This window comes from Anthonomus grandis, chromosome 22 (genome assembly GCF_022605725.1).
Source record: "Anthonomus grandis grandis chromosome 22, icAntGran1.3, whole genome shotgun sequence".
Taxonomy (NCBI): domain Eukaryota; kingdom Metazoa; phylum Arthropoda; class Insecta; order Coleoptera; family Curculionidae; genus Anthonomus; species Anthonomus grandis.
The window spans coordinates 8,337,448-8,364,759 of NC_065567.1; the positions used below are offsets into that span (position 1 = coordinate 8,337,448).

Consider the following 27,312-nt stretch of genomic DNA (forward strand, 5'->3'; position numbering starts at 1 on the left):
CTTTTCCAACCATAACAACGACGATTAAAATGACCTATGAGAAAATCGTCTATATCCATTAAACCAGTTTTTAGAATAAAATGTATCTCCACACCCTGACAAAATTTTAATTTATTTCCAAATCATTAGCGGCACTGTTGAAGAAAAAGTAAATAACTAATGCAGAAACTTACCTTTTGTCACAATTCTCACAAATAAATAATTAAATTAACTTTTTTCTTGGTAAAAACTTTAAGTTTCTACTGAGCTCCTACCATATAACCTTGTTGATAACGGTACTTTACGGACTTACACTTTTTTCCCGTCAATCTAACCAACGCTGGATTTACACACAATTCTAAATACAAAATACAGAAATCTGGGCGTCCAAATTAATTTTAAAATTTTGCTAGTATAAAGATTTAAGCGTTCTCTACAAGTTGGCACTAAAATGTAATTTTCGACAAAAAGTGGAGTTACACGGTTTTCTGGCCTGTCCTAGATTTTTGATATGCCTTCTGACAGAAATGAAAGTATCTCTATTAAAGGATAGTGTAACCTAGAATAACGTTGGTTTGTTAAATACACTTGTATTTTGATTTTTCTGATAGTACCATTTAAAAAAAACCTAAGAAATAGCGAGAAGAATACTAAAATATAAGGGTCCTCATGCTGTCACCAAAAGTAGTATTTTGGCTTCATCTCGTTGACAGGTATGTCGGATTTTCTCTCTTACCTTGTTTAAGCATATATATACGTATTCTTATGGCGTACGCATCTACGTCAATAATACGTCTCCCGTAATAGCCTTATTGACATGTATCTATTTATGTTATAATTTTTATTATATGATATATAAACAATATAATATAAAATACAATACATAGTATCATATATTTATTTGATGATGTGAGTTTTGTTATGGTATGTGGTATGGTAGTTTTGTTTTCAGCTTCAGGTCTCTTGGATAGTAAGGTTGTTCATCTTTTTAATAATGTTTTTAATTTTATTATGATGGAAAGAAAAATCAAATTAAAAACTTTAAACAATCACATTACATGTAAGATTTGCAGAGGCTATTTAATTGATGCTACTACTGTAACTGAATGTTTGCATACATGTAAGTTGAAAATACATATAAAATATTTTTTTAATATTTTTTAATTTGTGTTTTTTTGTAGTTTGTAAAAGTTGTTTGGTTAAGCACTTGGAGGAAAACAACACTTGCCCAACATGCAAGATAATTATACATCAATCACATCCCTTGCAATACATCAGCTTTGATCGAACAATGCAAGATATTGTCTATAAGCTAGTGCCTGATTTGCAAAAAAGTAAGTATTTCAGACTAAATGTAGGTAGTAAATTTTAAAAAACTAAACTGTTTTTAATGTTTACGAGTGTGTGTGCATTCTATTTAGTTGGAGAAAATTCATTTCATTCAACTCCAGTTCTCAAAGATTTATTTATGTGTTCACTGAAGGTTATCATATATTTAAATATATCACAAAAAACAGAAAAAGAAAAAAGCAAAAAATATTTCTTGGAAGATTATTAAATATTCTTGGGCTCAGATAATAAATATGGTTCCTACATTCAGTATGTTTTGGATTTTCTAATTCTGCATTTTCCTATCTTTCATATTTAGTGTTCAGACCATGTGTTACATCTTTTTTTAAATATCAGAAGAATACAGGGAAGAATACAAGAGATCAGAGTGCATTTTCACAAAAAAAAAAGTAAATGCTATTTATCCTGTCTGTACTGACTCATTATCTGTACTGGTTTGATTTTTTTGACCAGGGCCGAGCCTAGGGTATTTGCCGCTCGGGTGCAAGAGCTACTTTTGCCGCCCCTTCTGCAGTGATTTTTATAAAAAGTGTTTTAAAAAATGCTCTTACCAAAGTACAACGTTTAAAAAAAAGGGTGTTATAAAAAATCATATTGAATTAAATTTGAAACACACATATATTAATCAATATATCAATATTATCTATTCAAAAAATATACATAAAAGCATATATAATTTACTTATATAAGTATTTCTATATTAATATGTAATTACATCGATATAAACACCTAAAGAAAATATATTTTACTTACATACTAATTTAAAGAAATTAAAAAAAAGTAATTAGAACCCTGGTTTAAATGCTAACATTTACTTTTCTTGCCTTTTTACGCCACTGTAGATGTTACCTAATTAGACAGTTATTAGTTATAGTTATTAGTTAGACATATTAAACACATTCTATCATAAATCAATAGTAATCTATTCAAAAATCTAGGGAAAAAAAATGTTTACAAAATTAATGGACAACAAATTAAAAACGAATTCAATATTTTAATTTTACACCAAAAAAAAATCAGTATTTGGTAGGATATCCTTTAGCTTCTTTTATTGCTAGACATCTTCTTTGCATAGATTCTATTAAAGTTTGACAGCGAGTAATTGGGATGGAATACCAAGCTTCTTGAACACCTTTCACTAGTTCGTCCATGTTTTTAAATTGCTTTGGCTGAATTATTCTTTTAAGATCATTCCACAGATTCTCTTTCGGGTTGAGGTCTGGACTACACGAGGGCCATTCAATTACATCAACGACGTTTTGTTCAAACCACCTTTTTACTGAATGTGCTGTATGCTTGGAGTCATTATCCTGTTGAAATTTCCAGGTAATAGGTAATTTTTCTTCTGCATATGGAAGCATCACATTTTCTAATATAGATTTGTATTTTTCCTGATCCATAATTCCATCTATTTTATAAATTGGTCCAACTCCATACCATGACATGCAGCCCCACATCATGATTGAACCACCTCCATGTTTAACAGTTAATTTTGTGAATCTTGGATTTAATTCCTCACCAGGTGGTCTTCGTACGTAAGTACGACCATCCGATCCGATGCGATTAAGTTTTGTTTTATCCGACCAAAGTATATTTTTCCATTGGGTAAGGGTCCAACTCAAATGATCGCGTGCGAACTGCAATCGGAGTTTACGATTCTTCTTTGAGACAAGTGGCTTCTTTCGGGAAACTCTTCCAAATAGTTGAAACTCATTAAGTCGGCGGCGAATTGTTCTTACTGATGGCTTCGGATCGTTTTGTGCATACATTTCACGTCTGATATCTACTGCTGTTAAATGGGGCGACTTTTTTGCTAAACGTACCATAATTTTATCCTCTCTTGCGGTTGTTATTCTAGGCCTTTTCTTCCTAGGTACATGTCTAACCGTGCCGTGAGTTTTATAATGTTTAATAGCATTATGAACCATAAATTTGGAACATTTTAGCATTGCTGCAACTTTACTGTATGAATGACCTTCTTGAATCAAATTTAAAATTACTTGTCTTTTTTCAGGGTCACAACTCTTTTTTTTACCCATAACGTTTGTTTTATATTGACCTTGTATTACTTAAGTGAGACACCAACTAAATGATAAATAAATGCTACACATTCACATTCGATAAAAATTGATAAAAAAAAACAAAAGATGAATTGTTGTCGTATTTAGCTGCCCAAGGTATTTCTAAATTGTTAAAATATCAGATTCCAAACCTGTTTCAAATCCAAATATTTATGCATGTGCAAGCTTAGCATGAAGTGATAAAAACATTTATGTGCAAATAGAAAATATACCGTATGATTTTAGCATAAAATATTAAAAATTGTATCGTTTTTAATTTGCTGGCCGCTACTGTAAATTAGAAACAATGTCTTCCTCAATACTTATTATTGATAAATTTGATAGTCTTGATTGGCTCATTGTGGATCTTAAGTAGTTTTTTATTAATTTTAGTTTGGAAAATGAGCGTTCCCCATGAGCTACAGTGACTGGCATTGTTAAAAATATTCTTAAAGCTACGAATAAATTTGGAAATATGCCTTTTAAATCGTTAGCAACCAGATATATTAATATTTCTTTGGCCGAGAAAATATTTCTATCATTAATGTAAATTAATAATATGTCGATTTCATTATAGAGGTCCAATCTATTTATGTCCATATTTTTTGTTTCAGGGTCAGTTAATCTAGCTTCTAAATTCTTACAATAGGTCATTATTTCGGGTTTGGAAAATGCTTTCAAATTGTTTAAAAAACATTTTTTTTTTCCTTGGTCTTATTGAGTGACTGGCTGGCAAGGAAATTTCGGCGTCTACTTCTTCCGCAATTTTCTTAGATTCATTTATCATGTCAAAAAACCCGTTTTCCGATCTCATTTGTGTCAAAAATAATTTGATTTCTTTTAGCATCTGTACAGCTTCTGGTAAAATAACATTAGACTTTTGCAGTGTTTTGCTTACTATATTAATTTTTGCCAAAATGTTGTACCAAATAACTAACGAACAAATAAATTTAAATGATTTTATTTTATTTATTAGGGACATTGCAATATTCTTTGTTTCATTATCTCTGCTTTCATCATTAAAAAGCGTAAACAGAGCATCATACACTTTTTCTAACTCAAATCTAAGAGTTTTTATTGCCTCAATACAGCTTTCCCAGAGGGTATCCGATAAGGGCTTTAGTGTTAGTCTGGGCAGCTCTTTTAAGAGAGCATTCCATCTGTAAGTTGAGGTTGAAAAAAAGACATATATTTCCTGAATAATGCTAAAAAAATTAGTTGCTTCTAGAGAGCTTTTTGCTGCATCATTAACTACTAAATTTACTAACTATGGGCGGCACAGGGTACAAAAAAGGCTCTAGGATTAATATTAAATTTTTTTTTGTAGGCCATTGTGCTTGCCTTTCATGTTTGCTCCGTTGTCATAGCCCTGACCTCTCATATCGGCAATATCAATATTCAGTTCTTTTAAATAATTTAATAAAAAATCTGTTAACCCCTGACCAGTAGTGTTTGTAACTTTACAAAATCCTAAAAAATGTTTTTCGAACGAATTTCTATACTTTTAGAACAATCATCAATAAAAACGAATCTAACAATAATGGTAATTTGTTCTTGGTGACTAACGTCAGGTGTACAGTCAAGAATGATTGAGAAATATTTGCATAATTTTAAACATTCACCAATAAACTTTTTTACTTTTTCTCCTATTAAAAAAATCAATTCATTTTGTATTTTATCTCCCAAATAATGCGGCATTTTGTTCCCATCTTTTTGGACTCTATCAATATGTTCGGCCATTACAGAATCAAATTTTGCAATCGTCTCAATTAATTTCAGAAAATTACCGTTATCCTTATCAAATAGTTTTTGACTATTACCCCTAAAAGCTAAATTTTGTCCAGCTAAAAACTGGATAACAGATATTATTCTCTCTAAAATCGAAGTCCATCTTTTTTTTTCCATTTGAAATAAATTTTGATTGATAGAGTCCACAGTTAAACCTTTTTCTATTGATTTTTTAAATTCAAGCCATTTCCTAACACTTTCAAAATGCCCCTTACTGGTTTCGTGTCTTTCTAAAGTCCGAGATAAATGTCGCGAGTCACTATAGCCATTCCCCTCATTAAAACTATTATCAGAAACTTTAAATAATTTACAAGGAAAACAGTACACTGAATCTTTAGATTTTGAGTAAATAAGCCAGGTTCTAGGAACTTTTTCATTGTTAGTTAATTTTTTTTCAAAGTAAGCAGCGCTAAAACATCTATTTAAATTATTAATGAGATAATTAATATTTTTAATTTGAACAGGTCCTATTCCTAAAATCAATAATCTAATATTATCCGTTAATATTTCGGGCCAATATGCTGGATCTTTAAATCGTTCTTCATTTACCTGAATAGCTTCAATGTTCTCAGTTTGCGTATTTGCTGGCGTATTCGTCGAGTGATCATCTGGTTTCAGTTCATCTCCTGATGGTTGTTGATCTCCATCATTTGGTTGTTCTACATCGGCATCGGCTTCAGTTGACGTCAAAGGTTGAACATCCGGGCCTTTGGTTTGTTGAAGGTTGAGGTTGTGCCGGTTGTGTGTTCGTTGATGACGCAAAAAACTTTTTTAACGAACCTGCTAACCGCCTGTCATCTTCCTCCTTTTCTAGCTTCCTTTTTCGGTATTGGGAACCAGAAAGCCTCTTTCGACCATCAGCCATCTAAATCAACAAATATTTTTTTTAGAATTGGCACAAAAATCAGACATTACTTTTTTCAATGAAAAATTGCTTAAGGCATGAAGTTCTAAATATTTAGAAGATATTAATAAAATATTTTAAACTTACCGTTTTTTTAAACAACACAAACACAATTTTTATATAAAATGTATTAAAAATAAACACTAATCGACAAGTCGCTTTAAAACTGGCAAATTAAAATAAATTAAAAATAAAAGGGTGGGAATTTCTAAACATTACACCCCCGCTTATTTCTGCAGCTCCAAATTACATATTATTTATTACCCAAAAGTATTATATATGGATATATGGAATATATTGAAATTCCGCAAGAAATAAATATCGAGGAATTACTATTGGTGGTACTTTACGCGGCTCTTTTAATTACGCCGCCCTTATAACATCATCAGCACCGGCGCCGCCCTGGCTGAACCCACCATAATTGCGGTGCTATTGTTTTTATTACCTGGTCCTGGTACCTATTTATTTATCTATATAGATTATTATTATTATAGCAACGATTCGGGGAACAATGCTCGGTTTCAGTAAACATTGTATTCTGTTGGCGCCTTAATTAAAGGTTTTATAAAATAAAATTTTATAAATTTTTGTTATTCATAATTTTTTTTTCATTACTTGGCGCTTTTTTATTTTATTTTTTGGATATTTTGCCGCCCCAAATGAGCGCCGCCCGGGTGCGGCGCATCCCTTGCACCCCCGGCACGGCTCGGCCCTGTTTTTGACATACTAAGATCACAGTCATAGCATTTAAGCGAGTTTATAAATGTAGAATAAGAACAATCAGAGTTCGAGTAGTTATTTAAAAAAAAATGATCCATTCTGTAAGTTGGTGATGTTCAAAAACTGGGAAAAAATACCTGAATACTTATTATAAGAAACCATGTCCATTCACTACCATGCCAAGTGTTTCTCAAGATCACCACAACTTACAGAAGTGGATGTATTTATGAAGTAGCTGTATTTATGAAATAGGAATCTGTAGACTAGGTTTCTAAACTCTGTAAACTGTACTTTGTTTTCATTATTTTGTAAAAACTAGTTTTTATCGCTCTGATCTCTCTTCCTGTGCACTCTTCATGTGGAGGCATAGATCTTATTACTGATTTAATACAGGGCATTCCAGGACTCACTGTATATACATAAGGTGGTGATAGGGAAAACTAAGGTGTTCCAGAATTGATCACTTATGATATGAATAAATTGTGAATTGTGCAGGGTGGTTTTCTTAATTTTGCATTAATAAAAAGCCCCTATAGCTTCATCATTAGTTATTCTTTTTTTTTATTTTGCTAACATAATACACTAGTACAACTAAAACTTGAAGGGTATCTACCAAAAACCACCTCAATTTATTAAAATATTTGAAATGTAATTAGATAAAAGCAATGAAAGATGAAAAATATTTAATTAAATACTTTTAATATAGTTTTACAAACAGTTTAAACAAATATCAAAAATCCAATCTACAGCATGTTTTTTTACAAGTGCAACAAATATTTAAATACTTCGGTCCAACTCTAGATCCAATCTTTTTTGAGATTTTGATGACAACTTTTTCAACTCAAATTTAATAAAAAAAGTAATTGCAAAGTTCGGTTTTGTCAATCCTTTATTTTCTAATATTTCTGGCAAATGCCATATAAGTTCTATTAATAAAAATCAACATTTAATTTAAGTTTATGTAATATTTATGATATTTGAAGAAATACTGGTGTTTGGAACATAGACCTACTTAATTTAACATTTTGAATTTAACCTGTATGAATTACAGGGTGTCCCATTAATAATGGTAAATATTTTAATAGCAGATTCCTCTCATTAGTCCGAAAATGAAATTCAACCAAGATACAGGGTGATAAACATTAAGTATTTTTTTTTTAATTTTATCTATAACTTTAGCAGTTGTTTTTTGTTTATAACTAAATTTGGCATTTGGGAGTTTTTTATATGCCAAATCTAAGTTTATTAGGTTTTTCTAATTATCTCATAGAGGGAGCCCCCAGCCACATTTTAGTGGTTTTTTGAACTCCATAGCTTTTTTACGCCCTGTATAATTTTATTTTTTATTTTAAATATGCATTCTGCAAGCATTTTTGCTTACAAAAGGTATACCTTAAAAAGTCTCTAGGATTACTCTTTTTCTAGATATTTACATTTAAAGATTTTAAAGACATCCATGAAAACCATATTTTAAACTATTTAAATTGCTATATTACATTTTAAATAATTACTTAAAAATAAAAATTATTAATATTTGCCAATAAATGTTCCACATGGCCTCCATTTGTCTCAAGACATTTTAAAATTCTTTTATTAAAAGACCTCAGAATCTTAAAAAATAATTGCTCATTTCGAAATGACTCAGCAGCGGCTTGAATTTTTTCTAATAATTGTTCCCTTGTGTTTATTTGATTTTCGAAAACAATGGATTTCATGTATCCCCATACGCAAAAATCCAATGGGTTAAAATCAGGACTTCGTGCGGGCCAAGGTCTTTGACTTCCACGTCCTATCCAGTTGAAATTAGCATTAAGATATTCTCTCACGGGTCTAGCAAAATGAGAATAATCAATGAGTTTTGTTTCTAAAAAGTTTAAATATAATTCACCGTTTAGATTTGGAGGTAACTCGTAAGGTCCTAAAAAAAATTGTCTATAACACCACAACAAATATTAACTTTAAATTTGTGTTCAAAGTGTCTTTTGGTAATGAGGTTTGGATTTGCAATATCCCATGAATGTTTGTTTCTAAAATTAAAAATTCCCTGTCGGTAAAAGTCGCTTTATCCGTAAACATAATTTTATTATTAAATAGGGGATCTTGATTTTGTTGTTCCTGGATATAGCGAGCGACATCTAATCTCGCTGGAAGATCTGTCTCCAATTTTGTACTGGCGTAAAATGGTATGGATAAAGACGCTCGCTATGAAAAATTCTTAAAACTAAGGACTTACTAATTCCAGTTCTTGCCGCCATACGCCTTACACTTATTTCTGAATCTTTAGCAACCTGGACTAACACTTCTTCTTCTTGATCCACATTACGCCTATTTGGACGCCCAACATCTCGCTTTGGCCTGAATGAACCCGTTTCCCCAAGTCTCTGGTAAACGTTTTTAAAGAGTTTAAAATTTGGCTGCCTCCTATTTGGATACAATTGCGCATAACGTCGACAAGCTCTTAGACCGCTGTAATTTGCTTGGGCATAAACACAAACCATATCTCGCATTTCCGAATTAGAAAAATATTGATGTCTAGGCATCTTAACCTAAAGTAATTAATAAAGACTACTGGAACTAACACTAACGCAACAAGTAACAATTAATAACAGAACTATTAATAACTAACAAAAATAACGCAATAAAGGGTAATAAAGTAACTAATCGTGTGAGGTATAACGCGCCACAGCAACTAAAAAAACATAAATCGTGACAGTGACAGTGACTTTGTTTGTTTTCATTTTTTTGTTAGACACAGCCTACTTATTTTTTTTTCAACTTAAAGTAGAAAAATATTCATTTTTTCTTGAGCGCATTGCAAGTTTTAAGTCCAAATATCTCGAGAATGGTAAATCCTAGCGACATTTTTAAGGTATACCTTTGTTAAGGAAAAACACTTGCAGAATAGAAATTTATAATAAAAATTATACAAAGTGTAAAAAAGTTATGGAGTTTAAAAAAGACTAAAATAAGGCTGGTGGCGCTCTCTATGATGAGAATTTAAAAAAAATAAAATTTTATATTTGGCATATAAAGAAACCCCCACAGACCAAATTTCATTAAAAACAAAGAACAAATGCTTAAGTTATGAGCAAAATTAAAAAAAAAAAACTTAATGTTTATCACCCTGTATCTTGGTTGCATTTCATTTTCGGTCTAGGAAAATTTAACCTAACCTCATTATTTTTATGAGAGGAATCTGCTGTTAAAATATTTACCAGTATTAATGGGACACCCTGTATAAATGTTTTTCTGATATAAGCAGATCTGCTAATGAAATAGCACTTTAGATGGGGATTTTTAGAAAGAAAAACGCTTGTTGAAGCCTCTTCTTAATATTCAATATTTAAGATCAAAAGTCAGTGAATAGAAATAATATAAAATTATTATAATGAACTTGAATTTGAATAAACAAGCTGAACTAATTTTTTATTAATAATGATAGTGTAGCTTTAAAATTCTGTATATCAAGCTTTAAACAAGGGGGGGTGCTTACTATTAATCAACTATATAATAACTAACCAGCATGATTTTCTAGTATTAAAATAAATTTAATTTTTTTGGGCATCAAGACAAATTTGGAATTTCCTACTGTGTATTGTAAAATTATTATATATATGTTTTTATTGTTCCCCTAACGCTAATGTTATTTTTGTAATGGACTGGATATGCTTGTGCATAATTTACTAGTAAATGCAACAGTTATTTTAGCTGTTATCATCTTAATTTAGACTTTAATGATGACACTAATCCTAATGTACAGGCTCCAAAACATCTTTTAATTTCATTTGGCCTTATTCCTGTTTCAGGTCATTCACAGGCTTTAATGTTATATGCTCTGATTTGACTTTATAAACTGTAAAGTAAAGCCTGTTAATATTGTTTATTTTCTAATTTATTACAGTATAGACATTAAATACAGTGTCATATATATATAATATTTAAAACATATTTTAAATATTGCACCTGTGATACTGTAGGTTTTGCTTTTTTTTTACTATGTCTTTATGAAAAAGTTATGGGAAAATTATTTATTTTTTGTCTGATTTCTTGATTCAATGATTCATTTTGCTTGGATTTCTAAAGGATTAAAAGTGCCAGCTCATAATATGAGATCTCTTCTAAAATAATATTTTTTTTATAACAGGAATAGAGCACTACAGGAATATATCCAGGAAAACTATTAAATTAACGAAGCTATGTATTTATGTATGTACTAGAAATTCCCTAAATAAATCTTCTAATAAGCAGAGGGAAATCTGAAATGACTTTCAAGGAGTCACTTCAAGTGAAAAGTGATTTTGTTACATACAATCCAAATATCTCTGCTAATAATACTCCTAATTAATCTTCCTATGTTCAGTATTTATATTCTTTTTCTTTCACATCTGTTACAGCTAATGAGTTACTATCAGTTGTCTAGATATTAAGAATTAAAACACTGCGGTCAGTATCAAATTTCCATAATGATTTTCCTATGCTTCCAGCTCTTCAGGCACTGACCATCTCAATTTTTTTGTGATATAATATTGCTTTCTGGGGCAGTTACATTGGGACTTTTGGGAGTCAGTATGTTTAATATTTAGAAAATACAGGCCCAGCATCTTTGGTCCACCACAAAAATCAGACATAGTTAATACTAGGAATTCACGCTTTTTTCCACTACCCATTCCCTTATTTACATTAACTAAAAACTGAACTTTTTATAATTCAAAAAAATTATGTTAAATTTAGAAGAGTTAAGAACTTATCACAGTTTATGTATGTGTTATGTAACATGTAGAAATTTAATTTATTGAGATTTTATCTTTTGTCCTTTGCTCCATCTAAATTTTTACTTCATTTTAATTTGATTCATTGCTATATTTTTATTCATGTTTTATCTCTTGTATTAATGCTTTTTGTGCCTTTTAATCGGCATTTTGTGTGATATTAATTTCCCAGCTTTGCCAAAGAGATTTTGCTTTCAGGATAATTAAGCTTTATTTGATTTGATTTCTAAAATGGTAATAATATGCAAAGGAAAAATAACAAGTAACAAAATAAAAAGTGATTAAACCAAAATATCGCAATTAAATAGGACTTCGATAATGATGCTGATTTAAGTTGCACTCAACCTGCAAAAATTTCATACCCACTGAAAAAATCAGAGATTTTACTCTTTATATGATAGCATTCGTTGCATGTACTAATCATATTATCGATAGGTGAATTGCTTTTGTTATTAATACAAAAAAGATTATATGATATTAATCGTCAATTTTATTTTGGAACTTTGATAGCAGTTTAATTAATTTTTGGTAATTTCAGCTCGGTGTATTCCAGATATGCAAAATGCTTAAACTAAGTATATCAAATTGAATTTTCTTCAATTTAAACTGCAGTTTCATGTGTGTTCTACTACGATTTAATTCTTAATTTTATACCACACTGTCTTACCACACAGTTTAACAAGTCAATTTAGTCATATTATTTTATGATTATACTTAATATAAGCAAAAAACCGTTGTCGCATTAAGCTGTGCCTATAAAAAAAACTCACTAGCAAATTCAAATATGCTTTATTGTTCTCAACAAAAAAATGTTATAAACAAAGCCTTATTGTGTCTAACAAAATAGAATAATATAATACTACAATTAAAAAAAGTCACAATATACAAAAGTCTTATAACATTGAACATTAAATATGCACATATATACCTAATACTATTCTTTTTAACATTAGCATCTCTCCACATAGTTAGCTACATTATGAGTGTCATTGAAATATTCAAGCACTGAATGGTAAGCCCGAGTACATAAGAATTTTTTTAATAGTAATTTTAATTGTTTAGTAGATTTTGCCTCTCTAATGCTTCTCGCCACATGGTTAAAAATTTTCATACCCTCATACAAAACTGATCTCACTTACTTCTTTATTCAGCCCAAAAACATAATATTACAATGTTACATAAAATAATTTCCAAGTTTCCAGGTTCCAAGTTTTGTGGCTAAAGACTGCATGTTTGTCGGCCTTTATGTCATATTTTTAACCTTATTTTGAAAACTGGCAAATTTCCAGGCGTCTGGAAATGTGCTAAAGTAATACCAATTCACAAAAAAGATGATATAAACAGAATCGACAACTACCGACCTATCTCCATACTTTGCAATTTTTCCAAAACTTTTGAAACTATTGTTTATAACAGAATTCTTCCCCAAGTTCAATCACTACTCTCTATAGATCAGCACGGTTTTATTCCTAAAAGGTCGTGCATCACTAACCTCTGTAATGTGACTCATTTTATTTCTTCGGCCCTCGATAGAAAAAGTCAGGTTGATGTGATGTATACTGATTTCAGTAAGGCTTTCGATCAGATAAATCATAGCATTCTGCTGGAAAAATTGAACAAGCAATTCAACTTCTCAGAAAGGCTAATTTCGTTGCTTTCGTCATACCTTATTGACCGTCTACAGTTTGTTGAGGTGGAAGGTTGCAGATCTAATACCCTTGTTTCAACTTCTGGAGTCCCACAGGGATCCAATCTCGGCCCACTTCTTTTTATCTTTTATATTAATGATCTTATAGAATCGATTTCCTGCCTTAGACTAACCTATGCTGATGATCTGAAAATATTCTGGTGTATCAATAGTATCTTGGACTGCTTGTTCTTACAGAGTAACTTGGACCTAATTAGGGGGTGGTGCAGTCGAAATCAGTTATGTCTTAATATCTCGAAATGCTGTGTGATCTCCTTTCACCGAACCAAGGATCCTGTTTTGTTTAATTACAATATAGACAATCAAATCCTCTGTAGAAGTACTTCTATTAAAGATCTAGGGATTGTATTCGACGATAGGCTCACATTTATGCCACATATTGGACAGTGACCTCCTCGTTGAAACTTCTAAGTTTTGTCATTCGAAATAGCCGACTCTTTAACAACTCAAACTCAATAAAACTATTGTACGTTTCCTTTGTTAGATCAAGACTGGAATACGGTTCCTTGGTGTGGTGTCTTTTCTATGAATGCCATGTTGGCTACATCGAGAGTGTTCAGAGAAGGGTCTTAAAGTTTCTTATATTCGTGAGGATGGAATATATCCTGTTAGGGGACATGATCATGATCTGATGTTAGGTAGATTTAATCTGCAATCTCTGGCCATGAGAACAATTCATTTTGTAACATTCTTATGGAAGTTGGTCAATAATCAAATAAATTCTCCTCCTCTCTTGAACGATATTCTATTTCATGTACCACGATTTGCCTCTAGAGCAATTTTACTTTAGATCGCGCCAGAACTAACATTAGGTTTCAGGATCCCGTATATCAAATGTGCAGAATTTTTAATTCAGTATCATCAACCTGTGACATATTTGTATGCTCCATAAAGGATCTAGTTTTGTCTCTGACAAACCAACAGTTACCATAATTCCTTTTCTCTTCCTTTTTTCCCTTGTCCCATGAATCCCTTTCTTTGTTCATTCTAATGTTAATTTACATCTCCTTTAATTTTGATATATACATGATGTTACTATAGTAATTTAAGTTTTCCTTATTTATCTTTTTTTTTCTTTCTTTTTGTTATTTAATTTATAGTAATTTAATACTTGTTTACACTTTCAAAACATTAATTGTAGATTTTCCTGTAACTGGGCTTTACCCGTTGGAAATAAACTGCTAAATAAATAAATAAATAAATAATCGTAACATTACAAGACCCCAGATGGGATATGGACCGTGTCCTAAAATATTAGCTATAATAGCTTAGAAAAATTTAAAACTTTGCAAAAAAAAATACATTTAAATAAATAAAATAGAAAATGACAATTACAATTTTGAAACATCATTGACAGCAATACAACCACAAACAGAACAGAATAAAAACTGAAACTGAATCTAGTATAATAATCTAGAATAAAGTAAGCCTATTTTAGATCTTTCCTTAGTGCTTCATGCATGTCACCATCCTGAAAGAACTCATCAATACCATAGTATGCCCTGTCCCTCAAAAATGCCCTGAGCCTACAAACAAGCTTACTGGGAGGTAACTGCCTAAAGGATAGAGGGAGTACATTCCAGATCTTTAGAATGTTAAAGACAACGTTTTTTTGTATAAATGTAAAGTTTGGTTTCTCAATTATTAGATTGTCCTTAAACCTGGTTTCATATTGATGTTTTCTTTTTCTATCAGAAAAAAATTAAATGTTATTAATTAGAAACTTAATAGATTCCAGAATATAAAGACTGTACATTGTAAGAATGCCAGTATCTTTAAATACTCCTCTACAGCTATCACGATAGTCCATACCAAACACAATACGGATGCACTTCTTTTGCAAAATAAAAATTCTGTTCGAATCCACAGAGTTGCCCAATATTATTAAGTCTGTTTCCTGTTGTGAAAAATGAACAATCTGTGTCTTTGCAACATTTAAAATAAGGTTATTTTCAATAAACCAGCCTCCCAGTCCATCCAAGGCTTCTTTCATTCTAGCAATACATGCTTCCCGATTGTTCTCACTGAAGTTCAAGGAGGTGTTATCAGCATACTGCACCACATCGACATCAGTGGCGCAAACAAGGTCATTTGTATATATTAAAAAAAGGAGTGGTTCCAGGATAGACCCCTGAGGAACACCCCTTTTTAAACACTTCGTTTCTGATGCAAATGTCACTCCAGCGCTATTTGTTTCCATGACCCGTTGCTCCCGTCCCCGGAGGTATGACACAATCAAGTCCAATGCCACCCCCCTGATACCACATCATTCAAGTTTTGAGCAAAGTACGCCATGGTGCTTTAGTCTCTTCACTAAAGCAGATGTTGGTATAGGAAGACGTAAATTACCATGTTGGCGAGTAACATATCTCGGATTTTGGGTGATAAAATTGTGTTGATTTAGTAAAATCAGGCATGCTACTTCCTGTATGTAGAGGCAGTAGATAGTAAGAATACTATCTTTGATAAAGCATGGCCGACAAAACTCTCTAGGCGATATCCCGCATATATATCTCACAGCACGTTTCTGAAGAACAAACAAAATCTGCAGAAGGTAGTTACTAGCCCTCCCCGAAAAGCAGAGGCCATACCTGAGATGGGATTTAACCAGGGAAAAATATACTGTCCTTCCAATGTTCCCTCCAAGCTCTTCACAAGCCACTCTAACAGCAAAACAGCCTGCAGAAACTCAATTGCTGAGGGACAGTAAATGTTCCCCAAACTTAAGAACCTTTTCAATAACTAGACCCAGAAATTTATTGACACAGTACTGCTGTACAGGACAGTTGGCAACAAGAATGTTATCAAGGCTATGGTAATTTGTAAAACATAATAGCTTAGTCTTTTGTGGATTTAAAGATAGTAAATTTGCCCTAAAACACTGAAATATAAGTTTAAGATCAGTTATTATGGCTCTCCGTAGGGAGTCGATATCAAAACCATGCTAGAGAATGGTCGTGTCATCCGCAAGCAATGTAAATTTTCCCTGGATACAGAGTTGGGTAAAGTCATTTATATATAGGAGAAAGAGTATCGGTCCCAATACAGACCCCTGAGGGACTCTCAGTCGACAGTTTTATATTTAGAAAACTTTGACCCCACACACAAGTCACAAAACGCGGCAGCAGAATCTGCTCCACTGTTAATCTGACAGTAAAGATCGTTCAAAAGATTGTACATTGCATCTTGAGTGCTTTTATTCTCCTGAAAGCCAAACTGAGAAGCACTAAGAATATTCTTGGATTCTAAAAAATACACCACACTTCTGACTCCTGACCATCTTCTCAATGATTTTTGAAAGTGTGGACAAGAGCGGTATGGGTCTAAAGTTATAGCCCATCCTCTCCACCTGATTTTTTATATTTCATAGAAAGTAATATTTGTTTAAGCTCAGCCAGGTCTGTAGGTCTAAAGAAAAATTAACCATGAACCCCATTATCAGGTAAAAAAAATAACTAATGGGATCTACTGATGGCGGACCCAGATCTTTGTGGATTTTCTCAGCAATTTCGGTATAAAAATTATTAATTAACATCATCAGCAGGGATGTTAGGCACAGCCTTAGAATGATTGCTGTGTACTTGTTTGCTGTCTTGAATTTATTTCTATTCTCTGGGTAAAAGATTCCTAACAAAGCTTGCTGCTTAAAAATGTATACAATATTAATGGAGTGGATTACTATTATGTACTTTCATGTGAATGTGGAAATATACATATATTTGAATGAAGAATTTATACCTATATCTTTAAATATATTAAGAAGATGGAAATCAACTTAAAAATATATTTTTCTTTTATTTGGTCTCGCAATGGTTCCATTTACTCTAAAGAAAAGGAAGGAGCTATTACTCTTCAAATCCATAGCTTAAGTCAACTCAAAGAATTTATTAAAAATGCCAAAAGTTATTTGCTTTCTGCTTTTGCTTATTTTTTGTCACCTATACCTGTTATGGCTCCTAATAAAGTTTGCGATCATATCTTAGGATATGGAGCTAAAACTTGTGACTATACAGGGTGTTTCAAAATTCACTACATATATTTTAAGGGCGTATTCCTGAAGTCAAAATAAGACTTTTTTTCCTATAAACATGGGTCTTAAAAGGCACCCCCTTCAAGCTACAGCCATCACAAGAAAATTTTATGTCTCTTGCATTTTTTTGATAATACGAATAGTTTTTGAGAAAATCACCGATTAATAAAAGGCTACCAATAACGTAATAATTAAAATTTAAACAGATAATATTAAGTAGTAGGCTGTGACTATTTGTTTTAGGACATTTTTTAAGCGGCATGGGTAGACTGGTTTTGCTATTGTTGAAACTTTGTTATTGAGGTTTTTTCAATAAATTGATGAGCAATTATTTACATTAAAGAATGACGGTTTATAAAAATACAAAAATTGGTTAAAAAATTATTTAACATTTATTAACATAATAATTAATTATTTTTTAAATAAACAATAAACTTCTGAGAAACAAATATTTTTTTTTATAAAAAGTGCTCGAAATGCGCACTCCCCGGTGCAGTACAAGCCTCCATTCGTCTTCTCATAAATTGTCTTACTCGCTCTAAAATTCCGGGAGTATTTCTTATTGTTTCAAAGGCATCAATAATTCGTTTACTATGGGAGAAAAGGGAAATATTTTGGGTACATGTTGAGAAGGTCAAAATACGATAAATTAACCCATATGTTTTAATCCGATTATCAACCGTTTCGGAGATAATCGGTTCTGAAGTTTTTTTATTTTAAAAGCAACACAAACAAATACATAGTAGTAAAAAAACAAAATTTCACCAATTTAAAATGTTTTCGAAAATACCCCCATCAACTTCAAGGCAAGCTGCAGCACTTTAAGCGCTCGTGTTGCACGTGTTGTTTAATTGCTTGGGGATTGTTTTTAATAATATTTGAAGCATTCAAAATTTGATTGTGGAGTCCCTTTACGGTTTCTACTGGTGTAAGGAGGCAATAATCCAGTGGATTTAAGTCTGGTGACCTCGGTGGCCAAACGTGTTGAAAATACATTCGGTGTCGAACAATTAGCGGAACATCATCCAACATGTGTATTAAATGGTCTTGGAAAAAGCGTAAATATGCTTCTCCAGTAAGACGCTCATCTAATACAAAAGGACCAAACAACTGGCTTCAGCATTCCACACCACACGTTAACACTGAATAGATGTTTCGTTCAAATGTGACATGAGGATTTTCATCTGGCCACCGATGTTTGTTTTGTCGGTTATTAATTCCATTTCGGGTAAAATGAGCTTCATCGCTAAATAAAATGTATTTATGTAGGCTTCGATCTTGTTGGATCCATTCGCAAAATTGAACCCTTAAGCCATAATCAGCCTCTTGAAGATGTTGAACCGGTTGAATATGTAAAGGCTTAAAACCGTTTTTCCTAAGTGCCTCCCAACGTCCACATGTGATGCTAATCGCTAATCCTAATGCTAATCCGCCTCGTACTAACACCCGAGTTCTCTTCAGCCATATCCAGAACATTTTCCACATTTAGTCCCGCCTCTCGTTGAGAATTAATTCTTAAGCTTGGAAATATTCCTGTTTCCTGAGCATTTGCAAAAACTGTCTGAAAAACTTTCCGATTAGAAAGTCTTCGATTTGTAAAACGACGTCGGTATTCATCAACAGCGCGTCATGCGCTACCATTACAGAAACCATACACGAATATCATGTCAGCATACTCCCTATGGGAGAATGTGTGAGGCATTACCTAATGGAAACTTTGCTCTTTTCAAATTGAAACGCTCAGAATCAATCAAACTGACAACCATGCTTGTCAAAACTACCAGTCAATTAAAATATGTATTAACAAACAATGATGAAATACCTGCAACGTGAGTTTGAAATACAGAGAACGTAATTATTCCAAAAATTTACAAATAAACTTTAGAGCCGATTATTTCAGAAACGGTTAAGAATCGGATTAAAACTTATGGGTTAATTTATCTTATTTTGACCTTCTGAATATGTTCCCAAAATATTTCCCTTTCCTCCCGAATATATACTCCCTGTATACATACGTATGATACATATGACCAGATTTGTGACAAATCCATCATTGATAAGGCCAAGCATAAGTTTTTCAGCTATTTAAAGTCAATTATTCACTGTTCCCAGAATATTTAATGTTCTCTGATGGAATCTCAAACATTAAAAATATACATTCAAGTTAACAAAATCTGAACTAAATAATTTTGTTTTCTGCCAGTTGCTAATTTTAGGATAATATTCATTGATTGTGGTTAATAAAATGATTCGATACACTCTCAGTGCATATTCTGCATTCACTGTGTATCTATTTTTTTTTCATTTACTTGAATATATCTTTTGATGGAAATCTATATATATATATTTAAAAAAAATTATTTTATTGTTTATTTTTAAATAGTGTCTGTAGGGCAAGATGTAGCCCGGATACCGGATCTCACTTGATCTTGATCCACGAAAAATGAAAATTTAGTGACTTCATCCTCATCCAAAATAAATTTTATCATAGTTAACATAATACTGGAAATAAAAATATATCACCTGGCTACATGCCAGCGGAAACATCGTCAGCTGATGCGATGAAATATGTAGCCTGGAAACCCTCAACTGTTATATAACATACTGAGATAAGGTGTGTTATACGAAACTTGCTTGGAATTTCGCCTATATTTCATAAATGCAATAAAAAATATAGCATTCCATTTAAAAAAATGACCGATGACGTCATATCTTTTTTGTGTTCCACCCTGTATACAAAAATTTATGTGAAATAATGCGCAACTTAAAATAAAAATCGACGGGTCCGAGCGTTTTCTCAAAAAATCATGTCTCTAATTTTTATCGAATTTATGCGGAACTTTAGGCGGTCACTGTATAAGCTTTTCGACTTAATATCGGTCCAGTAAATCATCTTCAAATTATGACAAACAAACAACACTCTGTATACATATTATAAAAAAATCTAAGAAATTGATATACCTAGTAGATGAATGTCGCCGTTCGTGTAGTTCTGTACATTTTTCAAGAAATAGCTTTTTCGGTATCAACTAAATCAAGGGTGGTGTTTGACACCAGCATGAAATTTGATAATACGAGTATATGCCTTAATGATAACCGAAGTTCTAATGCGATACTAGTATTTTGTTGAATTTTAGGCTGCATAAATTTCGTTTGATAGCCAATATTCGGCAAATAGTCAGTCATACATGCATGAGACGGAGGTTTTCTTATTATTTGGTGGTTTAGTTGGGAAGATCTTATCGTTAAACGTGAAAGGATATTGTCCTTTGGCGTCTAAGATACTATTAAAAACCATTTACGTAGATTACACTAAAGGCAGTGATATCGTCATTTAAAATTTGTAACTCATAATATAGTAATACATTAAATTTCATGAATTATTCTGACAAGTACCTATTAAATTTCGCAACGCTTAATATGCCTCATCTGTTTCTTAGTAGTACAGTAAATAATTTAGTTGCTCTTTTAACTTATAATTAGTCTACATTTTATGTTTCTTAAGCCCACAGAGTCTTTAAAATCCGGGCCATAATTTTATTGGCGAATATAGTTGTTATTCTCATGTGTTATTTCTTTCAAATCAATATGTATTGTTAGATTTTTTTTACTAATCATTTTGCTACCTAATATCCTGTTAGCTTGCATAACACAAATAAAAGAAAACATCACTTAAATGAGATAATATAACTCTAGAGAATAATATAGCTCTCTCGTCAATAGGCATAAATTTCAAAATGTATAGATGAAAACATGTTTGTCTGCGGTACATGCTAAAAGATAAATTGATATCTTTGTGAATTAAAAAATTTGACATCTTAGTTATAAGTTGCTCTAGCGTCAAAGATAAAAGTAATATAATTGAAAATTAATATTTCCTGCTAGAAGTAACATAAAAATTCATAAATATTTTTATAAAAAATTACTATAAGTATTAGAATTTTATAAATCACCGAAATTTAAAATGTATACAGCTTAAGTTTTGTCCCATAGTAACAACACATTTATAAACTACAAAATCATGTTGTTTGTTTAAATCGGATTTAGGTAGATAACATTTATAGTAGGTAACATTTTGTTAGCGTTAAAGCTAACTTAGTTTAAAAACTGGATGTGTAAATGAATTTTCTCTAGCTAAACTAAGAATTATTTCAAAAATAATAAAAATGTTTTATGTTTAAAGTATTTGCAAACAAGTTTTATATTTTAATAGATGAATTAGAAAGTGAAAGAGAATTCTACAGATTGAGAAGGTTACCCAATCCAAAAGACATACCCCTCACTAATGGTGATAATAATGGAGATCATGAACCAGATCCTCATGCAGAATCGGATTATCACAGACAGGATGAACAAGTGAACGTGTGCCTTGAATGTATTAGTTCAAGTCTAAAAACTTTAAAAAGGAGGTTTATAAGATGTTCTGCTCAAGCTACTATTCTCCATTTGAAGAAATTTGTTGCAATGAAAGTGCTAAATGGCATGGACAAGTATAGAGACATTGATATATTGTGCAATGATGAGTTGCTTGGTAAAGATCATACTTTAAAATTTGTTTATGTTACTCGCTGGAGATTTCAAAATCCACCTTTGACTCTACAGTATAGACCTAGGATAGATATTTAAATGACGATTTTTTAAAATTTTTTAACGAACATTTTAAAATTATTTGAAATAAAATGGGATCAAAGACTTGTGAAAGTGATATTTTGTAAGATGTGTATGATCAACACAAGACTTTTACTGACTATACTATTTTAAAGTTAATTAGATTACATTTTTTAGTGCAATGATTGCTCTACATTAAATATATCATATATTGTGTACAAATTGAATTAATTTGATGACTTTTTTTTATTAATATCGGTTATTTTTTCCGGAGTAAACACTGTAATGCCTTAAAAAATGTAGCTTTACAGTATTGTATTATTTTCTCGATACATATCATCTAGGAGTATATACATAAGTATATGTATAAGTATATGTATGTCTCATGCTAATGAAAGAAAATTTGAAAGGGGTTGGACGAAGATAGAAAATATCTATTGAGTAAGTATAGATAGAGTAATACATATTTTTTATAAACTTTTGTCTATTATTATATAGGTCAGCAACTACATGTTTACTTAATCTATCTATTAATTTGGGGGCGACCATGAGAAATACTGGAAATAACTTTTAGCTCTAGAGAACATATTTTTTTGAAAAGTAGGTACTTTCGATTAAAAAAAATAAGTTTTTTAGTTAATTTTAAAAGATTTTTTATTATCTAATTTTATGCTCTTAATAAAAACCATTGTTTTGCTGAAAATGCATAAGCATCTATCGCTTTAAGAAATTCTATTCCAAAAAAGTCTATCCTCCAAAATTTCGATTTAATAGCAAGACAAGATGCAACCGGTCAGTGTGCTTAAGCGAAAATGAAAAGTGCAACTTTAAGCGGCCGTGAGTTTCCTATCGTTTTATGGACGTCTAAACGCTCTAGACCAGCGTTACTTAAAGTGTGCTCCGCGGAGCCCCGTTGCTTCGCGAAACCTCCGGTAGGGCTCCGCCAGCAGTCATAATAAATGAATGCATGCATTAAAGTGGACCCTATAAGAATAAAGTTACCTAAAATAAAAATAAACAACCAAAATGAAACGCTTAAAAACGCAGATATAATCATTCAAACCTCGCCTATAGAAAATAGTCTATGAGCGTAAGCGAGAGGGGACATATGGAGTCCGCATGAGACAAACAGAGGGCACAATACATGCCGTTTTTGTCATTGCCATTGCCGTCATATTTCTGCCGCACGGCTCTCCGCTGGTTCATCGAAAAACGAGACTATTCTTATCCCCACCACACTGCACCGCCAATATGAGATTGCATTTTAAACGTTTAACGTTATTTTTATTCCTAGCTTCCTGCTTAATCAGCAAAGATTAAATTTAAAACCGCTCGCCATTTTCTTGTTAAAATGTGTTCTCTTGAGGAAAAAAGCAAATTATTAAGTGGTATTATGCCGGCAGTTCTGTCGATGAAATATCAGGCAGAATTGCATTCACGTTCGAAAATCGACCCATTCCCGTACGCAGCACAATTTTTGCAATTATCCATAGGTTTGAGACCTTTGGGTGCTTGCAAAATTGCTGGAAATGCTACGCAAATGAGCAACCACCTATTGTTAGACCGCTAGGCGAAGAAAAGGAGCTTCGAGAGGTTAATGTTTGTGCTGTTGCTGAAATGAACTTTCCTTGCAACAGTACAACCATTGCCAAAGAAACGGGTATTGAGCCTTTAAGGGTTAGAAGAATTTTAAAAAGAAATAAGTACAAGTGCTATAAGTTGCAAAAAACTCAAGAAATTTTCCCACAGGACCATGAGAGGCGAATGGAATTTTGCCATGACGTATTGGAAAGGGCAAATCGGGACGAAATGTTTATTAGTAACATTTTGTTTTCAGATGAGTCCTCTTTCTCTATTTGTGGTAAACATAATCCGTCCATTACAGTGGGTTATTCGAGGGAAAATAAGCACATAAGCATACCAACACGTACATAATACCCTCAAAAGATTAATGTATGGGCTGGCATTTTAGGTGATTCAATTACAGGCCCTTTTTTATCGATGGAAACCTTAATACCAACAAATACCTTAATCTTTTGAGGGATGAAGTTCTGCCTTCTATTCGAGGGCTCAATATGAATTTAGAACAAGTTTGGTTTCAACAGGATGGTTGTCCCGCTCATAACGAATTAGTGGTACGTCAATTTCTCGAAACGTCTTTCCCTGATCGAATAATCAGTGGAAACGGTACTATTAAATGGCCCGCCAGAAGCTCCTATTTAGCCCCCAATGATTTTTTTCTTTGGGAATACCTAAAAGAACAAATTAATAGGCACGAAAATGAACGGGCTACTAATTTAGAAGAGCTTTGTGTTAAAATTAGGCAAGCATTTAATAGTATCTCCATTGAAATGTTGTCGAACACGAGAAGGTCGTTTTATGATCGATTGACGTACTGCACTGCTAAACAGGGTGGCCTTTTTGAACCTGACATAAGATAATTTTAATTTTTATTTAATATTATCAAATTAACTTAATTTTTTGCTTTATTTTGAATTAATTTTTTTATTTCCTGTCCAATATTTAGTTAATTTATGTTTACAACATTGTTGCAGTCGGTTTTTAGTTTATTTTTCGCTGTTAGGACAGGCAGCAGCAAAGACTCAAACGAAACAATTTTTTTTAAAATTTACTACAGAACAGTGCATCCCTACTTGAACGCCTTAAGAATACTGAAAGGCATAGATAAAAGAGGTTTCGGTTTCGGGCTTCGGCGGGGTCCGCTGCTTCGAGTATGTTGTCACAACGTTGCCAGACCTACCGCGATATATAAGTCCTATAGACGAAGTTAGAATGATCATATATGTATACGAAAATTAAATATATGTATTATTGAGTAAATGCCCGACCACCGTCTATAGATTACAACAAGTCAGACCACTTCCTATACCGCCCGTGTTAAAGCAAAATTGACCTTGAATCCCGCTATTTGCTGCGTACGAGCGTTTACCAGGGTTTATCGTAAATATCGATGAAAGCAAATTCTGAGGCGCGCTGATTATTTTTATACGAGGAGTATTCATAAGAAGTATTTTAAGTCATAAAAAAAGCATTTTTTTTATAGGACTGGAATAGAATGTGTTTATATGACAGTGTTTCCTAATTATTAACGTTTTTACACATTTTTTATATTAGCTTCACTTCTTTGCCTTTATGTAGCAATGTTTATATGTATGTATATAACAAATCTAAGAATTCTATTTAAACTATAACTTCTACTTGTCAGATTGTTTTCAAATTTTGTAGGTGCTTGTCTTTCGATAACAAGGACAGTTTTTAAAATGTTTTTGAGTTTCCCTTTTCTAAAATTGGTGTATCTAGAAGTTTTGATCAGTTCAATGAATTTGAACTTTTAAATAAATTGGAAGCGTTTAATATGGCGGATTCAAAATGGCTGCCTTTTAAGTCAAATATAATATATAAAAAGTGAATTTGAAAAAACCTTACTTGTTGAATTGTTTAAATTTGCTACATTTTTAGGAGTCTTATCAAAAAATACAAGTTTTTGCTTAATATTTGTTGAAATTTTAGAGATAAATATTCAAAAAATAAATCTAAAGTTAAAATAAATAAACAATTAAAAAACACATTTAAACGCACTAAAAAATATAAAATAATTTTAATACGGCATGGGTTATTTTAATTTTTAAATTAAGTCGTTTTAAAAATACAAAAGCGCAAAAGAATAACAAACAATTATTATAATAAGCGCTAAATAAGTAGTTTTGTAAATTATATACTTTGTATTCATTTGTGGATATACCTAGTAAATATAAACTCCTGGACAAAATTATCGCACCACTAATTATTTTGTCAAAAAAATTTAAATAAAAATAAATATCAGTTAAAACAGTTATAATTGGTGCAATTGCCTGGAACAAATAAAAAAAATATTTTGACCTACCTGAAACTTTTTTTTAATTCCAGGCATTTGAAGTGAGTTTTTTCTTGTAAAATTTACTTAAAAAAATATATCTCGAGGGAAAAAAACAGTCTTTTTTAATTTTTTTTTTCTTAAAGGCACTTAAAGTCATTTTTTCATATAGGATCTCATAAGAGTGATAATTTTTATTTTTTTCCAGGCACTTGAAGCTATTTTCAGGCAATTTAGTGGAATTTCTTGTTTCTTTTAGACTACCAAGGCAGTTTTTGAAAATCTCTTTTTTTTAAAGATAAAACTGCTTCGATTGCCTGGAAAAAGTAAGAAATGACTTTGAAATACGTGCCACTTTTATTTATTTCAGGCAATTGAGGTTCAAGTTTGTTTTTGCACAATTGAGTTTAAAACTGAGCAATTTGGAAGGAAAAAAAACATGTTCAGAGTGTAATGGCTTCATAGAAAATAAATTTAATCTCAGGCAGTAGAAGCTATTTTTTATTGAAAATTACGGTCAGAAGTAAAGAAACGTAATTTTTAGTTCAGTGTAATTTTTTTTCCAGGCACTAATTTTTTAGTTTTTCAGGTAGCCAAGGTAACTTTTTAAATAATTTTTCTCATGGAAAAAACCACTGCAATTGCCTAGAAAAAATGAAAAATTACTTTGACTTACCTGATTTGTTTTTATTTTAGGCACTTGAAGTCAGTTTTCTTGCAAATTCGATTTTAAAAAAGTCACATAGGAAAAACAGTCTTCAGGCAGTTTAAAGTAAATTTTTGGTGAAATTTTTATTTCTTTCAAGCAGTCTGGTCAATTTATAAAAATCACTTTTTTTCTTAGATAAAATTGATGCAATTGCTTGGAAAAAGTAAGAAATTATTCCTGCCTGAATTTTTGTTGGTTTTTACTTTAGATAGTTAAAAAGTCATTTCTTAATTATTGCAGGCAATTTAAGTTATTGCAAGCATTAGTTTATGAAGTAGTTTATAATCATAATTTTAGGCAGTCCAAACAATTTTTTTAAAGTTAAAAAATTACACTACATAGCGTTTCTTTCCATTTCTTTCAGACAGTCAAGGCAATTTTTGACAATAACTTTTCTTGGACAAAAAGTAAAAAATAAAATAAATATATTTTTTTAATATTATTATTTAAAACTATCCTCTTGTTTCTCGACTGATTTTTTTTTCGTGTTTTTTGTTCAACTTATTTAAGAAAATTCCTAAAATATATCTCCCTTTTTTATTGCTTGGAAATTTGGTACTGAAATATGACCTGAATTAAAATAGTCCAAAAATATATCAACTACCCAACGATTCATTTCAAATTTTTCTTAGCTGCATTGGAAAATTAAAACCATTGTTTTTTAACTGCTTAAGATGGGATTATTATTGTTTTTCCAATAAATGACATGAAAAAGTAAAAAATGGTTTTAAATAAACTCCTGGACAAAATTATCGCACCACTAATTATTTTGTCAAGAAAATTTAAATAAAAATAAATATCAGTTAAAACAGT

The 27,312-nt window shown here is 31.5% G+C and overlaps 1 protein-coding gene across 1 annotated transcript; it reads left to right on the top strand.

Moving 5' to 3' along the window:
• The first annotated feature begins 786 nt into the window (after nucleotides 1–786).
• LOC126748779 (polycomb group RING finger protein 3-like) lies at nucleotides 787–22,147 on the top strand. The gene is made up of 3 exons (XM_050458228.1): nucleotides 787–1,099; nucleotides 1,161–1,313; nucleotides 21,522–22,147. The coding sequence occupies exons 1-3, from the start codon at nucleotides 901–903 to the stop codon at nucleotides 21,932–21,934; spliced, it is 765 nt and encodes a 254-aa protein (XP_050314185.1). The 5' UTR covers nucleotides 787–900; the 3' UTR covers nucleotides 21,935–22,147.
• Nucleotides 22,148–27,312: the final 5,165 nt, after the last annotated feature.

Bases quoted from the DNA above. Each gene is read 5' to 3' on its own strand.
- LOC126748779 (XM_050458228.1), top strand. From the start codon at position 901: ATGGTATGTGGTATGGTAGTTTTGTTTTCAGCTTCAGGTCTCTTGGAT. The intron at 1,100-1,160 runs GTAAGTTGAAAA...GTTTTTTTGTAG, and splicing joins AACTGAATGTTTGCATACAT to TTTGTAAAAGTTGTTTGGTT. The intron at 1,314-21,521 runs GTAAGTATTTCA...ATATTTTAATAG, and splicing joins AGTGCCTGATTTGCAAAAAA to ATGAATTAGAAAGTGAAAGA.